Source organism: Phyllobates terribilis, unplaced genomic scaffold (genome assembly GCF_046119375.1).
Source record: "Phyllobates terribilis strain yellow unplaced genomic scaffold, ASM4611937v1 Scaffold_11__3_contigs__length_659146591, whole genome shotgun sequence".
Classification (NCBI taxonomy): domain Eukaryota; kingdom Metazoa; phylum Chordata; class Amphibia; order Anura; family Dendrobatidae; genus Phyllobates; species Phyllobates terribilis.
The window spans coordinates 215,764,274-215,787,617 of record NW_027362771.1 but is presented as its reverse complement, the minus strand read 5'-3'; the positions used below and the strand labels follow the sequence as shown (position 1 = coordinate 215,787,617).

The 23,344-nt window shown below is 41.1% G+C and overlaps 1 protein-coding gene across 1 annotated transcript in view; it reads left to right on the top strand.

Annotated features, from left to right (window-relative positions):
* Positions 1-23,344, top strand: part of NELL2 (neural EGFL like 2) — a 467,229-nt gene that overhangs the window by 154,279 nt on the left and 289,606 nt on the right. Inside the window, exons 4-5 of the mRNA XM_073652036.1 lie at positions 18,446-18,619; positions 18,956-19,052. Of these exons, the coding sequence (XP_073508137.1) occupies positions 18,446-18,619; positions 18,956-19,052 (271 nt within the window). The remainder of the gene's footprint in view (positions 1-18,445; positions 18,620-18,955; positions 19,053-23,344) is intronic.

Here is a 23,344-nt window from a genome sequence, read left to right as displayed (position 1 = left end):
GCGATTCATTTCACTATGATATGAGCTACATTTGTGCACATTTTGTTTCCTTTTACTGAATCAATCTCTGACAGTGGCATTTTCTTTACTGATAGTCACACTTCTAACAGTATTTGGTTTAGTGGGCATTTCCTGCCATTTGTGGCATGTTGATATGGGACCAGTGGTAGAGACCAATGAGAACCTGGTTAGAATTGAAATGAGATCTATGGAGGATTGATGAGAATGAGTATCATTTTTTACATTTTCTTATACTATTCTGAATTAGTGATGAGCGAGTATGTTCTGTTAACCCTTTCGGCGAGCATGCTCGGGTGCTCACCGAGTATCTTCAGCGTGCTCGGATGTTATGTTTAATCACTCTGTGCTCAGTCACAAATCATGAGCATGGAGTGTCTAAAACATGACACCCGAGTACGCTGAAGATACTCGGAAAACATCTGAGCATGCTCATAAATCTCGAGTAACGAGCATGCTCGCTCATCACTAGTCTGAATCCTTCTGACCATGTTTTTGATATGCTCTAGGCAACCCATTTAACTGCTTAATGACCTATGACATTTTTGTTACATGTCTCAGCAGATACTTGCTGTGTTATATAGTCAGTATCTACCTGTAACTTCAGCAACCAGAGTTTGCTTCGATCACAGTAATTTAATCTTGTAAAAGATTAACAGAGGCATTTAAATGATGTAATTGCCGATGTGGGCACTTGCTCTGTTCGTCCCCCCGCAACATGATCGCTTAGGACCGCTGGATTGTCGTAGCAGCCGACAACCAGGCTGAGCTGCATAAGAGAACTATGATTTGTCTATGTAGTGCAAAACCGTTAAAGTCCCTTGAGGAGAGTAAAAATAAAATAAATATGTTACAGAAGAAAATAAAAATATAAAGTTTCGAACCACCGCCCCTTTCCAAGTATAAAAATAAGGAGATAGAAAAAAAAACATATTTGGCATTGTGTCCAAAAGAGTTAAATTTATCAAAATGCAACATTATTGAATGCGAAAATTAAACTTCAAAGTGAAGGGAAAAAATTGAAATGCCAGAATTTGTGCTTTTCGGTTGCCATACTTCCTACAAAAAAAATGCAATAAAAAGCCCATATTGTATCAATAGAAACGCAGGTCAGTGCACAAACATACAAGCCCTCACCCAGCTCTCTGGTCTTTTAAAAAAGTTAATTTTTTTTATGCAAATTTCAGACTTTTCTTTTTCACTACTAAAATGACAAAAACATGGACAAGTTTGTCATTGCCATAATCGTACTGACCTGGAGAACCATGATGCCAGGTTTATTTTACCACAAAATGAGCGATGTAAAAACAAAGTCCCCAAAACAAACACTTATATAGGTACGTCGACTGAAAAATAAAAATATTAAGGCTCTTGGAACAAGCGAATGAAAAAATGAAAGCGCAAAAACAAAAAATTATCCAGTCAATAAGGGATAAAGAGGTCCGGACAGACGCTGTTCTCCTGAATCTGCCATTTGTTTTTCTTTTCTTCCTGCACATCTCCATTCCTGATGTAAGGCACCTACTTCCCTATATATAGACTATAGACTTCTTCTTAGCCAACTGGTGTGGTCCTCATGAAGGCTCCCATCAAGAGAAGTTTTAAACCACACTTACTCAGCTAAAAAAAATACATTTACCTACAGAGAAGAGAGAGGCCATGTCACAGGAACGGAGAGGCATTGGAACAAAAGAAAAGCAAGTGCAGATCCAGCAGAACAGCGGCATTTATACCAACTATAAAAATTACATATTTACAGCAAGGTCCTCTTTAACATTGCACAAGCCATTGACCGATGTCGAGTGACGTCACCGCGGTTCTGACTAAAGCTACCGGACAGTAAGGAGACTGTAAGACGACTGCAGAGCTATAAGCTGCTCAAAAGACAATTTAGGAATAACCCTTTATTTCTGATTTCTAGAAATAAATTGATTCCTAAATAATGAAAGCGAACAACATTTTCAACAGGAGGTGCACATTAAGTGACTCATACTTCATCTTATACATTTGTGTTTTTAAATGGTTATGCCATTTTATTAATGTATATCAATTAATGCCTATTCTTTTATTATTCTTTACTTTCATTCAAGGCAATACATTTAGCACAGTTTGTTCTTTTGCTTCTGAATAATCTCAGTACTTCACGTGTCTTGTGTTTACCGTATACAGAAGATTAGTGCATGCAGTCAGAAAGCTATGTTGCTATTATTGCTCCTTATACTTATATTTATCCTACTAAACATAATTGAGTGTTATATTCCTTGGGGAAATTGAATTTGTTTAGTGCTGCTGGAGTTCTAGCTGCAGTTGGTCTTCAGGCTTGTGAGTTGTGTTTACATTGCAGATATGCTAATCTAAACTGTGTGGATGAAATGGCGTCATTCATGTTAAACAGTAATACAAACCTATTAAAATGTATATATTGTAGAAACAAGATTTATGAAATCTGCAAATATTTATTATATCCTTGGGAAACGATTTTCTCGCCAGTCTTGATGAGGGGTGTGGTGGAGTCAGACATTCCTGATTCATCTAAAGGTGCACATCTCTTCATGAATCTGGAGCATCTGACAAGTGGCATGCACCTCTGTGTGCCACACTGAAAATCTCACCCCAGTCAGGGATTGGAGTAAAATTGGTGTACAGAATGCCACAAGCTCATCATCAATTTGAACAGCTGTGGCGTCACACCCCCACTGCGCCCCAGCTCTGTCCATTTCAGTGGAGCTGGGAGAAATGGCAAAACGTCAAAAGTTATAGTTGTGCCAACTTTTTGCTATTTTTCAAAGCTTTTACATCACTTTTTTGGCATAAAAGCTTTGAGAAATCGGAGTCAAAGGCTATTTTTGACAAACCACTGTTAGAATTGGTTAAATCTTTTAGTTCTAATTTACGAACTTAGGTGAATTTTTCCCAAAAATTCAATTAGAGGGAAATAATTTTTCAAAGAATTGCAGGTACTCCAAATGCCTTGAAAAGGCATCTTTAACATGCGGATGTCTCTGAGGACTGTATTGAACACCTTTCAAGCTGTTTAAAGCAAACACAGTCTAAGTAATGTCAAAGTGACCTTCACATATAAAACCATGGGTTAACAGATGGGAACTTTTCTTCACTGCTGTTTTGTTACACACATTTTCTGGAGAGTATATTGAGAGTTCTTTAGCTTTTTCTCACAATTTCTATTGCTAAGCTGTGATCTGTGACAACCTCTCACTAAACACATTCACCTCCAAAATGATTGCTGTGCTGCATTTCCTGTCTTGGCTTTTATACAGGCTGATAGACTGGTCAATGCTATTCAATGTACTATACTACGTGATAGTTGTGCTATACTATGTGATGTGATAGCTGCAAGGCCTCATTGGGAAGCCCACCAGGTTGCACCCAAGATCATGTGAGCCTTTTCTGACTGACCAGCGAATCGAATATGATTACAGGTCAATCATGTATGTAGACCAGTTTGAAGTTACTCACATTGATATATTAGATTTCTTGCTTTCAGATTACGTTACACTGCTGTTCAAAAGCCCTTAGCAATAAAGATGTGGCATTTTGCAAGTTTGTATTTTTACTTGCACAGTAGCACATTGCAGGGGCGGACACAAAAAGAGGAGGGCCCATGTGCAGGAAAAGTATATGGGCCTTTAAGGTCTAATAGCTCATCATAATGCAGCCCTTTTATGTGTCTGGCAGAAGATGCTTGCTGATTTGGAGATGGGGCTGGTACCTCTTATGTCTCAGGCCGCTGTACAGATGTATAGGTTGCACCATTGGTATGTCCGCCCATGGCACACTGACTATAAATGAAATCATTTTGACATCAACAAACTCGAATTTCTACTTCTCCAATTTCCTGTTATCATTATTTCAAGAGGGTGCTTGATATTAAATATTTTTTGTGATTTCTGGTATGCTTTGATAGAAAATACAGCTCTGTTTCTACAAAATAGAATAAATGCATATTCTTTTCTGTTATCCCCTTGAAGGTGTTTAGTGAGATTTCCTATTTAAACGACTTTCATGTTCAAAATATCTTCAGAATAACTTGAAGTCATTAATTGCAGTAGCCCACAGCATCAATGTACATCATGTTTTCCAATTACTGAATGTTTTTCATCTCTGTTTCTGTGGGAGGATAGCGAGCTTACGTGCAGGATGTTAGGAGGAGGCAGAAGATTTCAGCAGTTTATATTGTAAGGATATAGACACAGGAAATGAGTTACGTATAGGTTGTTGTTTTCAGGATGGAAAATACATCATTTTTATGTTCCAAAAATCAGTGCTTGCCAATATACATTAGATACATACATTTGTTAAATATGGATGTTTCATATACACTCCCAGACAGAAGTTATGTCGCTTATCCATGTTATGTAAATAAAAGCTTATAACCTGACGTTAAATTCATCGATTGGTTTTATAAATTACTCTTTTGAAAGCTGAAACCCTCCCAAATTTGGTATAGGTTAAGAAAATAAATTGGCATCAATGCTGAAATATTGATCATTTAATGAACACAGAATGGTCAGATTTTGGCAAGACAAAAGTTTTGTCGCCTGGTCATATAATGCACCCAATCCTAGTTTACAGCCTCACCAGTGCTCAGTAAATGATCGGTTAATTAGTAGGTGTGTATAAAAAGAAACCCAGCACCCCAGACCTTCACTTGAACTGCAACTCGAGCTCTGACAACATGCCAAAAATCCATCCAGCGACCAAAGCCTTGATTATCAAGAGGCTGAAGACCAGATCCACTGCAGAGGTGGCTGGCACCTTTAATGTGTCTCAGCGTCAAGTACAAAGAATTAAAAAAGATTTGAAAAGACTGGAGATGTGTTTGACAAGCCCAGGTCCGGCAGACCCCGCAAGACAACTGCTCATGTGGAACGTTTGTTGGTTAGAAAATCCAAAGCAAGCCCCTCTTCCACTGCAGCAGAGCTCCAACAGGCCTGGTCACCTCAAGTCCCTGTGTCGACTAGAACAGTTTGTAGGATTCTGTCTCTAAATGGCCTCCATGGTCGAATCAGTGCCCAGGAGCCAGCACTAAACAAAAGGCAAATAAAAAACCGTGTGGCATTTGCAAAGTCCCACAGCCTGCTAAACAGATGGACGCTGGAAAAGTGGCAGAAGGTGGATGTCTCTGATGAATCTTTAGTAGAATTACACCACAGCCGCCGCAAATACTGCAGGAGACCTACTGGAGCCTGTATGGATCCAAAATACACCCACAAAACAGTTAAATTTGGTGGTGGAAAGATCATGGTCTGGGGTTGCATTCAGTATGGGGGTGTGCGAAACATTTGCAAGGTGGAAGGCAATATCAATAGCCTAAAATATCAAGAAGTATTAGCTACCTCTTACATTCCAAATCATAAAATGGGTCAAATTCTGCAGCAGGATGGTGCTCCATCTCATACATCCATCTCTACAACAAAGTTCCACCAGGCAAAAAAGATCAAGGTGCTCAAGGACTGGCCAGCCCAGTCACCAGACATGAACATCATTGAACATGTTTGGGGTAGGATGAAAGAGGAAGCTTGGAAGACAAAACCAAAGAATCTAGATGACCTCTGGGAGGCATGTAAGACTGCATTCTTTGCTATTCCTGATGACTTCATTAATAAATTGTATGAATCATTGTTCAACCGCATGGATGCAGTCCTTCAAGCTCATGGAAGCCACACAAAATATTAAATATGACTCTAATAGCACCACAACTTCATTCACCAATGTAATGCAACATATATTTGTATTTTAAGATAATTATTTGTTTGAATATCACATTACTTTCTGTGGGCGACAAAACTTTTGTCTTGCCGAAATCTGACCATTCTGTGTTCATTAAATGATCAATATTTCAGCATTGATGCCAATTTATTTTCTTAACCTAAACCAAATTTGGGAGGGTTTCAGCTTTCAAAAGAATAATTTATAAAACCAATGGATGAATTTAACGCCAAGTTATAAGCTTTTATTTACATAACATGGATAAGCGACATAACTTCTGTCAGGGAGTGTAGTACACTTGGTAACAGATTGTGCAAATTTTAACTTTTGCAGTTTTTTAATCTTTAAAAACCTAGTTTTTACTAATTTTATACAATAGTGATGTGCACAATGGCCGTAAAAATACAGAACAGTATATGGCTTTCCATCAGGGGCTGTCCAACCATATGTGCAAACAGTGCAGTTGCCCAGATGACAAGGAGGCCCACTCCAGCATTTTTTTATTTTATTTTACCACTGGAATGGTGACACTAATCTAGTGATAATAGCTTGGAACTGGAGTGGTGCTGGGAACAGCTGAAGACAGAGGTTGGTAACTATATTACTAGGCTGAAATAAAAAAAAATGCTGAAAGGTTGCTTTAAAGGGAATCTGTCGCCAGATTTTTGCTACCTTGTCTGAGAGCAGCAGAGACCTTTAGATCTGTAGAGGCAGAGACCCTGGTTCCAGCAGCTATATATCAATTCCTAACCTACATATTTTTTTTTTTTTAAATAAATCCCTGTTTTATCTGCTGCAGATCTACCAGTTCTCTGAATGCTGAGCTCTATATAACTCCCTCACACCACTGATTGTCAGCTTTCTGTGTACACTGTGTATAGGCAAAAAGCTGCCAATCTCTGGTGGGCTGGGGTTATACAGAGCTCATGAATATAGAGGACTACATGGCAGCAGGTTTACTAATCCTCTAGGGATAATCTCCTGCTGACAAAACTGTGATTATATCAAAACTAGAACAAGAATCCCAATAAGTGACACATCACTGGAATCAAGGTCTCTGTATCTACATTATACTATTATCAGTTTAGGTGGCAAAAGCCTTGTGACTTTCTTCTGTCTTTTAGATTACATGTGAGAGACTCAGTTTATTAATTTCTGGCTCACAATTTCTGGTGGCTTAAAAGGAACTTATAATTTATATTTTAAAGAGAACCTGACATCTAATACATGCTGCCCAATCGACGGGCAGCATGTATCAGACTCTGGCTGCACCATTCCATCCAACGCTGGATAGATGGGTCCCTGGTAGCTGCCTGGAGTGACAGGTTTCTCCCTGCGTGCATGTATGGGGGAAGAACTATCAGTCAAGGATAGTGGGCATGGAGAAGTCCTGGTCCCCAGCAGAAATTATACTGTTTTTCTCAGAAACATAACAGTGGACCCGGTAGTACATATCAGCTGGCAGGTTCCCTTTAACTTTTAAAACAAGCTCGTGAAAAATAGACTTTTTTCCTAATCTGTTTTTTTATGATTGTAGATTATTTATTCTATTGTCTGTGCATAGTTATCATGTGGTCATGCTGTGTGAGCTTCTCTTAGCAACAGTTAAAGGTAAGCTTTACTGCAATCACATGGACCATAGACAACAATAGACAGGAGTTTACTCATTTACCTCTGCATTAATGTTTTCTTGGCATGCTCTGATATGTGCAAAGATCACTGGTGCAGTGAGGAGGAGGAAGTGAGCTGTGACTATCACCAATTTTTAGTAGCATGATCATGTGTTACCTATGTATTTTCTTATAATCATGCCTCTAATGCTAAGATGACTACTGAAAAGTGATCTCTACAAAACCGGAAGTGACAGCCAAATATTAAAGTTAGTATCCAGAGAGAATTGCAAGAATTTGGATTTTTTTTCAACGTAGATTGTGGTATGGATTTTTTTTTTACAATTTTTTAGTGTATTTTTTACATAAAAACATAACATTTAAACTATAGATCATTTACTGATAACACGCACGTTCCTTTTAAGAGGAATGTTAACATTATATAAGAGCAAAGGGTCCATATACTGTTCTTGGCTGGGGATTCTCTGCTGCTTGCCCCTGCATTCCACTAATCATTGTCTAGCTGCATTGCCAAGGCTAAGTGCCCACGATGCAGAAATGCTCCTGATTTTTTCTGCTTCTCCCTGGCAGTAAAAAAGGAAGTAGATTTTACATGCGTTTTTCCTGCCAGGTAGAAGCGTTTGTCAAGCGTTTTTACATGCATTTCTGCTTGCGGGTTATCAAGCTCTTTTCCAAGCGTTTTTAACATCACTTGGAAAAGTGCTTGACAACTTGGTCACACTATATACAGTGGTGGCCAAAAGTATTGGCACCCCTGCAATTCTGTCAGATAATACTCAGTTTCTTCCTGAAAATGATTGCAATCACAAATTCTTTGGTCTTATTATCTTCATTTAATTTGTCTTCAATGAAAAAACACAAAAGAGAATGAAGCAAAAATCAAATCATTGATCATTTCACACAAAACTCCAAAAATGGGCCAGACAAAATTATTGGCACCCTCAGCCTAATACTTGGTTGCACAACCTTTAGCCAAAATAACTGCGAACAACTGCTTCCGGTAACCATCAATGAGTTTCTTACAATGCTCTGCTGGAATTGTAGACCATTCTTCTTTGGCAAACTGCTCCAGGTCCCTGATATTTGAAGGGTGCCTTCTCCAAACTGCCATTTTGAGATCTCTCCACAGGTGTTCTATGGGATTCAGGTCTGGACTCATTGCTGGCCACCTTAGAAGTCTCCAGTGCTTTCTCTCAAACCATTTTATAGTGCTTTTGGAAGTGTGTTTTGGGTCATTGTCCTGCTGGAAGACCCATGACCTCTGAGGGAGACCCAGCTTTCTCACACTGGGCCCTACATTATGCTGCAAAATTTGTTGGTAGTCTTCAGACTTCATAATGCCATGCACACTGTCAAGCAGTCCAGTGCCAGAGGCAGCAAAGAAACCCCAAAACATCAGGGAACCTCCGCCATGTTTGACTGTAGGGACCGTGTTCTTTTCTTTGAATGCCTCTTTTTTTTTCCTGTACACTCTATGTTGATGCTTTTTCCCAAAAAGCTCTACTTTTGTCTCATCTGACCAGAGAACATTCTTCCAAAACGTTTTAGGCTTTCTCAGGTAAGTTTTGGTAAACTCCAGCCTGGCTTTTTTATGTCTCGGGGTAAGAAGTGGGGTCTTCCTGGGTATCCTGCAATACAGTCCCTTTTCATTCAGACGCCGACGGATAGTACGGGTTGACACTGTTGTACCCTCGGACTGCAGGGCAGCTTGAACTTTTTTGGATGTTAGTCGAGGTACTTTATCCACCTTCCGCACAATCTTGCGTTGAAATCTCTCGTCAATTTTTCTTTTCCGTCCACATCTAGGGAGGTTAGCCACAGTGCCATGGGCTTTAACCTTCTTGATGACACTGCGCACGGAAGACACAGGAACATTCAGGTCTTTGGAGATGGACTTGTAGCCTTGAGATTGCTCATGCTTTCTCACAATTTGGTTTCTCAAGTCCTCAGACAGTTCTTTGGTCTTCTTTCTTTTCTCCATGCTCAATGTGGTACACACAAGGACACAGGACAGAGGTTGAGTCAACTTTAATCCATGTTAACTGGCTGCAAGTGTGATTTAGTTATTGCCAACACCTGTTAGGTGCCACAGGTAAGTTACAGGTGCTGTTAATTACACGAATTAGAGAAGCATCACATGATTTTTCAAACAGTGCCAATACTTTTGTCCACCCCCTTTTTTAGGTTTGGTGTGGAATTATATCCAATTTGGCTTTATTACCATTCTTTTTGTGTTTTTTCATTGAAGACAAATTAAATGAAGATAATAATACCAAAGACTTTGTGATTGCAATCATTTTCAGGAAGAAACTGAGTATTATCTGACAGAATTGCAGGGGTGCCAATACTTTTGGCCACCACTGTAAATCCATGCAACGTAGTGTGACCAAGTTAATAGTTAAAAAAAAGAATAAAAATGGTAAAAAATAGAAAAAACAACATTATACTCACCTTCCGATGGCCCCCGGTCTATTCTCCGGTGCGTCCGGTGTCTTGGGCGGCTCGCGGTGGTGTGAAAGGACCTTTCATGATGTCATTTAGTCATGTGACAGGTCACACGACCGCTGACGTCAGTGGTTGCGTGACCTGTCGCATGACTAAATGACGTCATGAAAGGTCCTTTTACACCATTGCGAGACACCGGGGAGCCAGGACGCACCGGAGAGAAGACTACGGGCCAACAGAAGGTGAGTATAATGTTAATTTTTTATTTTAAATTCTTTTTTTTTAACAGGTACTATGGTACCCGGGTCTGGAGGAGAGTCTCCTCTTCTCCAGACCCGAGTACCATCCGCACATTGAATCGCTTAATATCCGCATGTGCACATGTAGTCATGCAGCTATTATGTGATTCAATGCAAGCCAATGGTGGCAATTACTCTGCGTTTCCGCAAAAATAATGGACATGCTGCGGATTTTTTCGCAATGATAATCCACAGCGGAAATTTCCGCAGCATGTGCACAGCTCATGGGGATTATCATTGGGGACCATGGGGCACGTATTACCAAGCATTTTTTAAGCATTACTGCTGCGGAAATTCCGCGGTAAAAACACTTGAAAAACGCATAGTGGGCACGAAGCCTAAGGGTGTATTTCCGCAGCCTGGTAATGTGCTGCATGGTAAAACAGCTTTGTAATATGGTTCTTGGCAGCGTACCATTTTAGTTCCTTACTCTAATTTGTGCAGGGACAGTACATAGGCCCTAAAAGTTATTTGTCAAAAAATACTTTAGTTACCTTAAATCATTGGGGCATATTGTCAATATTGTTTTAACAGTAATGAAAACTCTAGGGAAAAATGTTGAGGTTATGTTACATACAACAAAAAAAATTGTGTTTAAAATTCAATCTTTACAGTAACGTGATCAGTGGAGTGTGCTTAGAGTAGCGCTACTAAATGTACAAGATATTCAGCAAAAATATCTTCTCAGCTCTGATATCTCCTAGGATACTTGTCACTGAATCTTTACTGGTTGATATGCTAATACCATATGGACACTTCTACACCCACGTCCACCACACTATTACAAAACATGTTTTGTCCTTGCTTATTATTTCTTCAGTGAAGGAACACTGCCATCACAACAATCCAGAATGGAAATTTGTTCCTTTTCATTCTTTGCTAGTTCGTTCTTGGTTTTACTACTGACAAGATGTTCATTACATATATCTTGATCAAATACAACCCAATTTTTATTCAAACTTAGAGACTGTCACAGTTCACCACAGCCCCGCTATTGACTCCCTTTCTCTGCAGATGTATACATATATATATATATATTATACTACACATATGTATTTACAGTACTCTGCAAAAGTTTTAGACGTGTGGGAAAATGTTATTAATTATCAATTAACAAAATGCAAAGTGAATGATTAAAAGTGAAATCTAAATCAAATCAATTTTTGATATAACCACACTTTGCCTTTAATACATAATCAATAGTGATAAGTGAGCACTAAAATGCTCGGGTGCTCGAAGCTCGGGTCGAACACATTGGAATACTCGGGTGCTCGACCTGAGCAACGAGCCCAATGTAAGTCTATGGGAAACTCGAGCATTTTTCTGGCAGTCCCCCCCGGCGGTCTGCAGAAGGTCAAAAATTGCCCAAATCGATGGGAACAGTGCTCAATTAAACGTCAGGCAGCCAGAATATATAGGAAGACAGGCAGGCAGGGTATATAGGAGGGTGCATGAAAAACATAGCAGGGCACTTGGAACACACTAGTGCCCTCCGATTTTCATGCACCCGTCTCTTTAAAAAAGCCGGCCGGCAATTCATCAGCGGCATACACCGGTACCTGACAATTTAGAACAGAAAGAATAGAGCGTCACACATACATTAGATAGATATAAACATGTCAGCCGCCCTAGAAATGGCGCATCCATAGGATGCGCCAATTCTGGCACTTAGCCTCGCTCTTCCCACTGCCCTGTAGCAGTGGCAGTGGGGTAATAGGGCTGGGGTTGATGTCAGCTTATAATGCCAGCCGACATCAAGCCCAGGTTAGTAATGGAGAGGCATCTATAAGACACCCCCATTACTAACCCCATAGTGAAAGTTAAAAAAAACACAAACAACCAGAATAAAGTCCTTTAATTGAAATAAAGACACAATTCTTTAATGTTCTAAATTAAACTCTACTTACCGTATCGCCCATTCCAGCTGAAGCCAACAATCTCCTGCAATAAAAGTAAAATGATAAACCAACCTCATCCTTACCTTTCCATGGTTCCCAGGACGGCTTCAGCTCTGCTACATTGACATGACAGGCTGGAGCGCAGCAGAACGCTGCCATCCAGCTTGCCATGCCGCAGACACTGAGAAGCTCCTCAGTGAAGCTCCTCAGTGTCTGGCTGTGACGGCATCCAGATGAGCCGAGTTCATGTCCAATGAACTCAGCTCACCTCATGCACGTCACTGACAGCGTGGGAGAATTCTCCTGCTCATGCGGTGCCGGCAAATGACGTCACCGCTTGAGCAGGAGAATTCTCCCACGCTGGGGCGGCATTGAGATGGCAGGCTGGGTGGTAGCAGAATGCTGCCATCCAGCTTGTCATCCTTCAGAGACATTGCCTGATGCGCCATTTCTGGGGCGGCTGGTGTTTTTAGCCTGGGAGGGGCCAATATTCATGGCACCCTTCCTGGGCTATTAATATCAGCCCCCAGCTGTCTGCTTAGCCTTTGCTAGCTATTAATATAGGGGGGACCCCACGTCATTTTTTTTTTTGGGTCCCCCATTTTAATAGCTAGTAAAGGCTAGGTATTCAGCTGGGGGCTGATATTAGTAGCCTGGGAAGCTCCGTGGGTATTACCCCCTTCCCAGGCTTCAAACATCTGCCCCAGCTGTCTGCTTAACCTCCGCTAGAGACTAAAATTACGGGGAACCCCACGCCAATTTTTTTTTAAATAAATCCTTTATTTTAACACTAAATGACAAGTACAGTAACCAACACTGTCACTGTACTTATTATTTATGTGACTGACATGTTTCTATCTATCTAATCTATGTGTGATGCTCTATTCTTTCTGTTCTAAATTGTCGGGTACCGGTGTATGCCGCTGATCAATTGCCGGCTTTTCATGTTTCACTGTGAGCACTGTGAGCATCGATTTGGGCAATCACTGTAATGCCACAACCACCATGGCTGTGGCATTACAGTGAGTGGCAGACAATCCCTGAATGATTGGTGCTCTAAATAGCGCCAAACATGCAGGACGGAGTCCCGAGCTCCGGCCCGAGCATCTCGAAAGTACTCGGCGAGCTCCGAGCATCTCGTGTACTGAGATGCTCGGGCGAGTACTGAGCAGTGGTGAGTATGCTCGCTCATCACTAATAATCAAAGCATCTACTCTTCTAAGTAGACTTGCTCACAGTTTTTGAAGAAACTCGGCAGGAAGGTTGTTTCAAACATCTACGATAACTAGCCACAGATCTTTTGTTAATATAGACTTGTGCAAATCCTTCTGTCTCTTCATCTAATCCCACACAGATTTAATGATAATGTTGAGATTAAAGCTCTGTGGAGGCCAAGTACTCTATGTTCTTTTTTACTCTGAAGATAGTTCTTAATGACATTGGGTGTTTGCTTGGGGTCATGGTCCCGCTACAAAAGAAATGAGGTCAATCTGACACCTTTCTGATGATGTTGTCTGATGGATTAGTATCTGCCTGTATTTCTCAGCATTGAGGACACCAAGAAATGGGCAACATTAAGGTCCATAGACACAGTAGTTGGCCAAGGAAATTTACGCTGCACAGCTGTTGAAAGACACATCATGCTTACCTCCCTTCAAAATCAGTAGATGTCCAGCAGTGCCATCAGCTCAGAACTGCAGCAAGCAGTTGAACCCAGCTACACCCATCTACTGTTGGAAGAAGTCAGTCCAGAAATGGTCTTGATGGAAGATTTGTTGCCAAAAAACATACCTTCGACATGGAAACAAGGCCTGGTCAGTCAACGATGCATGAAAACCTAGGAACAGGGGTGCAGATATATGGAAGCAGATGCTCTGGACTAATGTGTCATAATTTTAAATATTTGACTGTAATGGAAGGCAGTTTGACTTTAAAAAGCTGGAGAGGAGTACAATAATGAGTGTCTGCAGGCAACAATGAAACATGGTGGAGGTTCCTTGCAAATTTGTTGTTGCATTTCAGGATTAATCGTGTTTTCGATGCTGAGAAATACAGGCAGACACCTATCCATCATGGTGGCATATGATTAGCTTCCAATTTATTCTGCAGCAGGACAGCAACCTCAAACATACAACCACTTTCATTAAGGGGGTTGTCCAGTCAAAAGTGATACGTCTGCAGTCACACTGTGTGACTGCAGACTTATGAATCCCCACAGTGCAGACACTGTGCGCTTTGGGGATTCTCCGGTATGAGACCCGGGACCAGAAGATATGTATACGTTATACATACCCCCGGCCATTCAGCGCCGCCTCTCTCCATTCACTTGTATGGAGCAAGGCCACCCACAGTCTATTGACCTGGATGGACAGGGGGCGTGTCCGACTCGCTCAATACAAGTGAATGGAGAGCAAGGCTACACCCACTGGCCAGGGGTTTGTATAACGCATGCATACCCTCCATTACTAGGTCTCATACCGGCGAATCCCTGCAGTGCACAGCGCCTGCACTGTGGGGATTCATATGTCTTTTAAATATATAGTGATCCAGTTATTTTCTTCAATTTCCTGTTTTGATTTTCCCTGGTTATTTTTTTTATTAATATATTGGAAAACTGTTTCATATATTGAAATATTTAAGATTTATAGAAATAGCTGTATACATATTCGAATACACAATGTATATATAGATACAATATATAATATAAATATTCTGTATATGTATATGATGAAAACAGCGTGATTCATTGTACACCCTGAATGCAACATCTCGTACATCTCGGCTTGCGCAACCTATTGTCCTTGTTGTGCTGTCTACTTTTTTGCCTTGTCTATGTATATATACAGTGGCATGTAAAAAATTCTGGCACCCCTGGTCAAAATTACTGTTATTGTGAACAGTAAAGCAAGTTGAAGATGAAATGATCTTTAAAAGGTCTAAAGTTAAAAATGACACATTTCCTTTGTGATTTAGGCCACAAAATAATAATAATAATCTTTATATAGCGCTTACATATTCCGCAGTGCTTTACATACATTATCTTTGCTGTCCCCATCGGGGCTCACAATCTAGATTCCCTATCAGTATGTCTTTGGAGTGTGGGAGGAAACTGGAGAACCTGGAGGAAACCCACGCAAACATGGGGAGAATATACAAACTCCTTGCAGATGTTGTCCATGGTGGGATTTGAACCCAGGACCCCAGTGCTGCAATGCTAACCACTGCGCCACCGTGCCGCCCTGTACATATATATATATGTGTGTGTGTGTGTGTGTATATATATGTATATATATATATATATATATATATATATATATATATATATATATATAATATATATATATATTTATATAGTACAGACCAAAAGTTTGGACACACCTTCTCATTTAAAGATTTTTCTGTATTTTCATGACTATGAAAATTGTACATTCACACTGAAGGCATCAAAACTATGAATTAACACATGTGGAATTATATACTTAACAAAAAAATGTGAAACAACTGAAAATATGTCGTATATTCTAGGTTCTTCAAAGTAGCCACCTTTTGCTTTGATGACTGCTTTGCACTCTCTTGGCATTCCCTTGATGAGCTTCAAGAGGTTGTCACCGGAAATGGTCTTCCCACAATCTTGAAGGAGTTCCCAGAGATGCTTAGCACTTGTTGGCCCTTTTGCCTTCACTCTGCGGTCCAGCTCACCCCAAACCATCTCGATTGGGTTCAGGTCTGGTGACTGTGGAGGCCATATCATCTGGTGTAGCACCCCATCACTCACCTTCTTGGTCAAATAGCCCTTACACAGCCTGGAGGTGTGTTTGGGGGTCATTGTCCTGTTGAAAAATAAATGATGGTCCAACTAAACACAAACCGGATGGAATAGCATGCCGCTGCAAGATGCTGTGGTGGCCATGCTGGTTCAGTATGCCTTCAATTTTGATTAAATCCCCAACAGTGTCACCTGCAAAGCACCCCCACACTATTACACCTCCTTCTCCAAGCATGTAGAGTCCATGCGTTCACCTTTTCTGCGTCGCACAAAGACGCGGTGGTTGGAACCAAAGATCTCAAATTTGGACTCATCAGACCAAAGCACAGATTTCCACTGGTCTAATGTCCATTCCTTGTGTTCTTTAGCCCAAACAAGTCTCTTCTGCTTGGCAGTGGTTTCCTAGCAGCTATTTTACCATGAAGGCCAACTGCACAAAGTCTCCTCTTAACAGTTGTTGAAGAGATGTATCTGCTGCTAGAACTCTGTGTGGCATTGACCTGGTCTCTAATCTGAGCTGCTGTTAACCTGCGATTTCTGAGGCTGGTGACTCTGATAAACTTATCCTCAGAAGCAGAGGTGACTCTTGGTCTTCCTTTCCTGGGGCGGTCCTCATGTGAGCCAGTTTCTTTGTAGCGCTTGATGGTTTTTGCAACTGCACTTGGGGACGCATTCAAAGTTTGCCCAATTTTTCGCACTGACTGACCTTCATTTCTTAAAGTAATGATGGCCACTCGTTTTTCTTTACTTAGCTGCTTTTTTCTTGCCATAATACAAATTCTAACAGTCTATTCAGTAGGACTATCAGCTGTGTATCCACCTGACTTCTGCACAACACAACTGATGGTCCCAACCCCATGTATAAGGCAAGAAATCCCACTTATTAAACCTGACAGGGCACACCTGTGAAGTGAAAACCATTTCCAATGACTACCTCTTGAAGCTCATCAAGAGAATGCCAAGAGTGTGCAAAGCAGTCATCAAAGCAAAAGGTGGCTACTTTGAAGAACCTAGAATAGTAGACATATTTTCAGTTGTTTCACACTTTTTTGTTAAGTATATAATTCCCCATGTGTTAATTCATAGTTTTGATGCCTTCAGTGTGAATGTACAATTTTCATAGTCATGAAAATACAGAAAAATCTTTAAATGAGAAGGTGTGTCCAAACTTTTGGTCTGTACTGTATATATATATATATATATATATATATATATATATATATATATATATATATATATATATATCGTTTACATTTGAAAAATTACAAAAAGGAAAATAGGCCGATGCAAAAGTTTGGGCACCCTGCATGGTTAGTACCTATTAGCATCTCCTTTTGAAAGTATCACAGCTTGTAAACGCTTTTTGTAGACAGCCAAGAGTCTTTCAGTTCTTGTTTGAGGGATTTTCATCCATTTTTGCTTGGAAAATTCTTCCAGTTCTGTGAGATTCCTGGGTCGTCTTGCATGCTATTTTGAGGTCTAGCCACAAATTTTCAATGATGTTCAGATCAGGGGACTGTGAGGACCATTGTAAAACCATCAACTTCATCTTTTTTTACAGATGGTGTTATGTTTGCATCAAGAATTTGTTGAAATTTCATTAAATCCATTCTTCCCTCAACTCGTGAAAAGTTCCCCGTGCCATTGGCTGCAACACAACCCAAAAGCATGATTGATCCAACCCCATGTTTAATGGTTGGCAAGATGTTCTTTTCCTGAAATTCTATGGCCTTTTTCCTCCACGCATAACTTTGAACATTGTGGCCAAAGAGATCATACTTCTCAGATTGAATTTTATGATGAGGAAGCAGGAGAGGTTTTCTTCTGATCACTCTTACAGGAAGACCATGTTTGTACAAGTATTTCTGAACAGTAGAACAATGTACCACAACTCCAGAGTCTGATAAATCTTTCTGAAGGTCTTTTGCAGTCAAGCGGAGGTTCTGATTTGCCTCTAGCAATCTCATGAGCAGCTCTCACTGAAATTTTGCTTGGTCCTCCAGATCTTATCTTGACCTCCACTGTTCCTGTTAACTGCCATTTCTTCATTATATTTCAAACTGAGGAAAGGGCAATTTGGAAACGCTTTGCTATCTTCTTACAGCCTTCTCCTGTTCTGTGCGCCTGTGCGAGTCATTATCAGTGTGCTAGGCAGCTACTTAGAAGAACCCATGGCTGCTGTTTTTTGGCACAAGGTTAGAGGAGGCTGCGTTTTTATAAAGCTGTGAAATTTGCATCACCTGGCTTTTCCTAAGCCATAACCCTAACAAGCTAATTAAGGTCTGAAACCTTGGTCAAAGTTATCTAAGCACACAAATCTCCAAGGGTGCCCAAATTTTTGCATTGGCCCATTTTCCGTTTTGCAATTTTTCAAATGTAAAAAATTACATATATATGTCAATATACATATTTTTTGCCTCAAATGCAAAGGAAATGTGTCATCTTTAACTTTAGCCCTTTTAGAGATCATTTCATCTTCAACTTGTTTAATTGTTCATAATAACAGTAATTTTGATCAGGGGTGCGCAAAATTTACATACCACTGTATATATACACATTTATCTTGGAATAACTAGTAATAACCATAAGTCCTGATTTCATTTATTTTGTTTGATTATCTTCCTGTTCTATTTTTTTGCGTTGTTCCTCATCACACAGGTATCTTGAGCTTGAAAGTAGTGGGCATCGAAATGAAGTCAGATTACATTTCCGCTCAGGGAGTCATCGATCGCAGACAGAAGTATTTCCGTATATTTTGTCAGATGACAAATGGCATAGATTTTCCTTGGCAATCAGCGCTTCTCACCTGGTTTTACATGTGGATTGTAACAAGTAAGGAACTATACAGCAGATTCTCATTTGTATTACTACACGCAAGGGAGCAGCCATTTATAACATCTGAAGAAATTGATATGAAGTCCTGTATTTGAAACGCAAGTATGTGATCGACCAAAAATCCACATATATACTCAGAAAACATATATAGTCAGAACCTAGATGAAGACAGTGTCATGGCTATGACCAACTATACCAGCATACATACCTAATGTAGCCATACCTACAGTATCACTGATGACAATAATTAATCTCTAACTATACATGTAATGGTTTCTGTGAACTATTAATTGCAATGGGTCCACATTATAAAATGTGTATTTTGGTTAACAGGATTTATGAAAGAATTGTGGAAAAGCCTTACATGGATATTCCATCAGGGACAACTTTATGGGTTGGTCAAAGAAACAATGCACATGGTTATTTTAAGGTATGTGGTTTTCCGTATGTTTTGGCTTGACAATTGGAAACTGATCCTACATCATTTTTTTTTTTAGTCTTTTCCTTATTAAAAGATTTGTTAAAAGGGTTGTTTGGCTGCAGTAGCGACGTTACGTTACAGCTCTGGAGGCAATCACTGAGCTAAGCGGCCCCTATGTATGTAAACGGTGCCAGTCGCTGGGCTCAGTAATTGGTGGCAGTGCTGTCAATTTAATGTCACCGCTGCAGCCAAACAGAAAGCGAGGCAGCAGTGGCGACGTAGTACTAGACCTGGGGAAGATAAGTAAAGCTCAGTTTGGATTTTTAAAAGCAACTGACTATATGGTTGAAAGTTTCCTGAAACATTTGGAAAGGGACAACTTCTAATGAGCAATGAGTTTCAAACTGGAGCTAAATATTTACATTAAAAAGTTGGAGGTAAAGGGGTTTCATTGACAGCTGACTGTACATTTTGTGATCTAGTTAAAGATTTACTGTGTAACTAGTGAGTGATTATAAAAAATCAAAAAATGTTCGCCTATTATTTGAAACTGTGGTTAATGCATTCAGTGGTATTATTGTAGTTCTTTCAGACCAAGAAAATGTTGCCATAAATGTCTTCCTCCATTATTCAGTATGTGCCCTCTTTGTTTCCTCTTTCATTACTCCAGGGAAACGCAAACAGAAATAAGTGATTCATCTACCTGGTGTGTTTTAGAGGGAAGAAATAAGATCTTCCACACTATCCATTAATGTCAGTCCTATCTCTATCAAGTCAACCTGCTTCGCTTGTCAGACATAGCTGGCATATCACTGAACTTATTATTCTTTTATCTGAAATACTGCTAGTATCTCTGTACACGTTTTTTTTTTCATTTATCACCCATAAATGACCTTTTTGTAACTGATTGCTGATAACTATCCATCTATGGATTTTTAAAGTTGGCCAAATTCACTTTTATATAAACTTCTGAGTATGAAGTTTTTGTCATTCCAGTATTTGTAAAATTTTTTATTTTGAAAGTCTTCAATATTTTTACTTTAAATAAGATTGGATGTCTTCAGCATAGTTACTGTAGTGAGAGAGACGTGTGCTATTAAGGTGGCAATATATAGGCAATGTAGGGTACCAATGGAAATAAAAATGGATGGAGATACTTAAGGTGCCAACACATTGGCCATTTTTTTGGGATCTGGCTAATCTAAAATTTCGATTCTCCCAACTCTACCCTGGTGGCAGTTGTCAGGGGACAGGAAGAATGGGCATGTTGGATTTCACAATGCTTCTTTGTTCCTTGGAAAAAAAATCACTACCATGTAATTTCCCTAGATTAAAGAATCCCTCCCATGAAATTTTTATTTTACTAAATGTGTGTATTAGTGTTGAGCCACCCCCGTAGTGTTCGGGTTCGGTTTGGTTCATCGAACACCGGCATGTTCGCCGAACGGTTCATAGAACACCGTCGAAAATTGTTAAAACCAATGGCAGGCAAACAAAAACACATAGAAACACATAGAAAACAGCTTCAAAGGTGTCCAAAAGCTGACAAACTGCTCAGAAGACACAACTAACACATGGAAAAGTGACAAGTACATATAGTCATGCGAAAAGAAAAGAGGTGGAGGAGTAAAAGGAGGAGGAGACACAGATATAGGCATGTCATGCCCTTCTAAAATCAAGAAAGGCTGGAGTAAAAATCTAAAATCAGCCTACCAACACCCAGACGTCATGACAAGAAAATTAAAAAAATAAATATCTTTAGGTAGAATGGCGGTTCCATTCAGAACACTTTCCTTACAAGACGTAGTGGTATCCCCGTTGGGAGTCGTGCCAAAAACGGAACCCAATACATGCGGACTAATCCACCATTTGTGATATTTTCAGGTGGCAGGTCTGTAAACGACAACATCGATGCGGAACCAAGTACAGTAGTATATACTGTCCCTCCTTTGACAAGGCAATCAGGCGGGTCAAGAAGTTGGGAAGGGGCACCCTAATGGCCAAAACAGACATTGAGGGGGCGTTCCGGTTACTTACTACCTGTGCCTGCGAATAGTGTCCGCCTATTGGACTGCTTCTGGGAAGGAGCATACTATATAGATCGCTCTTTGCCCATGGGGTGCTCCATATCCTGCTCACTATTTGAGGCGTTTAGTTGCTTCCTCGAATGGGTCGTCATGGACGTTTCTAAGGGGGCACATATTATCCATTACCTCAACGACTTCTTATGCCTGGGCCCAAAAGATTCGCCATAGTGTGAATACACGCGGTAGTCCACCTGTGAGAAGGAGAGAGCTGGAGGGAGAGTGGACACCACAGAGCCGAGGGGTTAGATGGAGAATGGAAGAAGGAAAGAGGGCGAGGGAGGTAAGGGAGTACGGTGGAAGGCCGACCTGAGCTCCCCCACGTTCCTGCTGGGCAGAGAACAGCCCTGGGATGAAAAGCCGCTTGCGCATCCCTTTGAGGTTACGGGTGCGAGCAGGCAGAGGGACTACACTGGAGTGCGAAGCCGACACGGCCAGGCTGTTCCTGCCCGTGCGACCTCCGTGTCGCCGGGTTTGTGCCAGAGCCGTGGTGGACCCTGACGGCCAGCCCCCCTCTCCCAATACTGGTGCCTGTCCGCTGGTGGGTCGAGACCCCCCGCGATGGAGGCAGGTCTAAGCTCTGTAATTTAAATTGGCTCTGTAATTTCAATGAGTACACTTTAAATCCTTTTACAAGGATCTATTGGAGGGCAAGTCTGGTGCCAGCAGCCGCGGTAATTCCAGCTCCAGTAGCGTCTACTAAAGATGCTGCAGTTAAAAAGCTTTTATAAGGATCGAGCTTGGCGGTCCGCCGCAAGGCGTGCTATCACCAGTCCCAGCCCCTTTGCCTTGGGGCGCCTCCCCGATGCTCTTGACTGAGTGTCCCGGGGGCCCGAAGCGTTTCCTTTGAAAAAATTAAGTGTCCAAAGCACAGGTGGTGTAGCTTGCTTAACAGCTGGGTTACTCCGCTGACTAGCAGACACTGCTACTAGGCCCAAAGTATTGCCTGGGCTAGATGCAGTTAAAAATTGTTATTAGATACAAAGGCTGTGTAGCTTGCTTCAGATGGGCTACTCCGCTGACTACGAGACACTGCTACTAGCCCAAAAGGATTTCCTGGGTTAGGTGCAGTAAAAAATTGTTATTAGATACACAGGCGGTGTAGTTTGCTTCACAGCTGGGCTACTACACTGACTAGCAGACACTGAAGCTTTGGAGCAGACCTCTGATAGTATGAGTAAACAGCTATGCAGACTCAACCATCTGTGTTACCCCAAGCCATAGTGTATGTAGTTTCTTACGGTTAAAAAGGAGGGGGGAGCGACCCGACCCACCTGGAATTGACGATGCCAACGTCATGTAAAACACAGCAAGGGGACTCCAAAAAGAATCTCCATTTTTTCAAAAAATTGTGGCACAGACACCACTTAAGTGGCATCAATTGCCCCAGAGTTGCTTAAAATGGTTGGTGAGATGATTTTCCAAAATCCTCAAGCTTTTAGTCTCCCCAGGATGACACAGAGGTAGAAAAGTCCTTGCGGATCCATGATTTGTTCATCTTTATGAACTTGAGTCTGTCTACATTCTCAGTGGACAGCCGCGGGCGCTTATCTGTCAGCACACCACCAGCAGCGCTGAACACACGTTCAGAGAGAACGCTGGCTGCGGGGCACGACAAGATCTCCAAGGCGTGAGTGGCGAGCTCCGGACATTTTTCCAGATTGGAAGCCCAAAATGAGCAAGGGTCCAGTGACACAGTCATGGCTTCGATGTTCACTTGGAGATACTCCTGTACCATCCTCTCTAGGCGTTGACTATGTGTCAGACTTCTTGCCTCCTGCGGCCTTGCAAAGGATGGTCTAAAAAATTGGTGAAATGATTCCACAAAATTGCTGTTACCAGCAGATATGGTGTTACTGTTACGGTTTGAGTGATGAAGACTCGACAGTCCCATGGTTGGCAAGTTAGAACTGTGAGATTCACTACGTGCACCACTGGTGTTTTGTGGAAAAGCAGATGTAAGATTCTGTAACAGCCTCTGCTGATACTCCTGCATGCGTGAATCCCTTTCTATGGCAGGAATTATTGCGGCAAATTTACTTTTGTACCGGGGATCTAAGAGTGTGGCAACCCAGTAGTCGGGATTACTTCGAATTCTGACAATCCGAGGGTCATGTTGCAGGAAGGCATTCATGTGTCTTGCGCATCCAGGAGGACCAAGTCCTTGTTGTGTTGGTGGCGAGGTAAGAAGCATGCTTCCTTCCTCTGCCCTCTCCC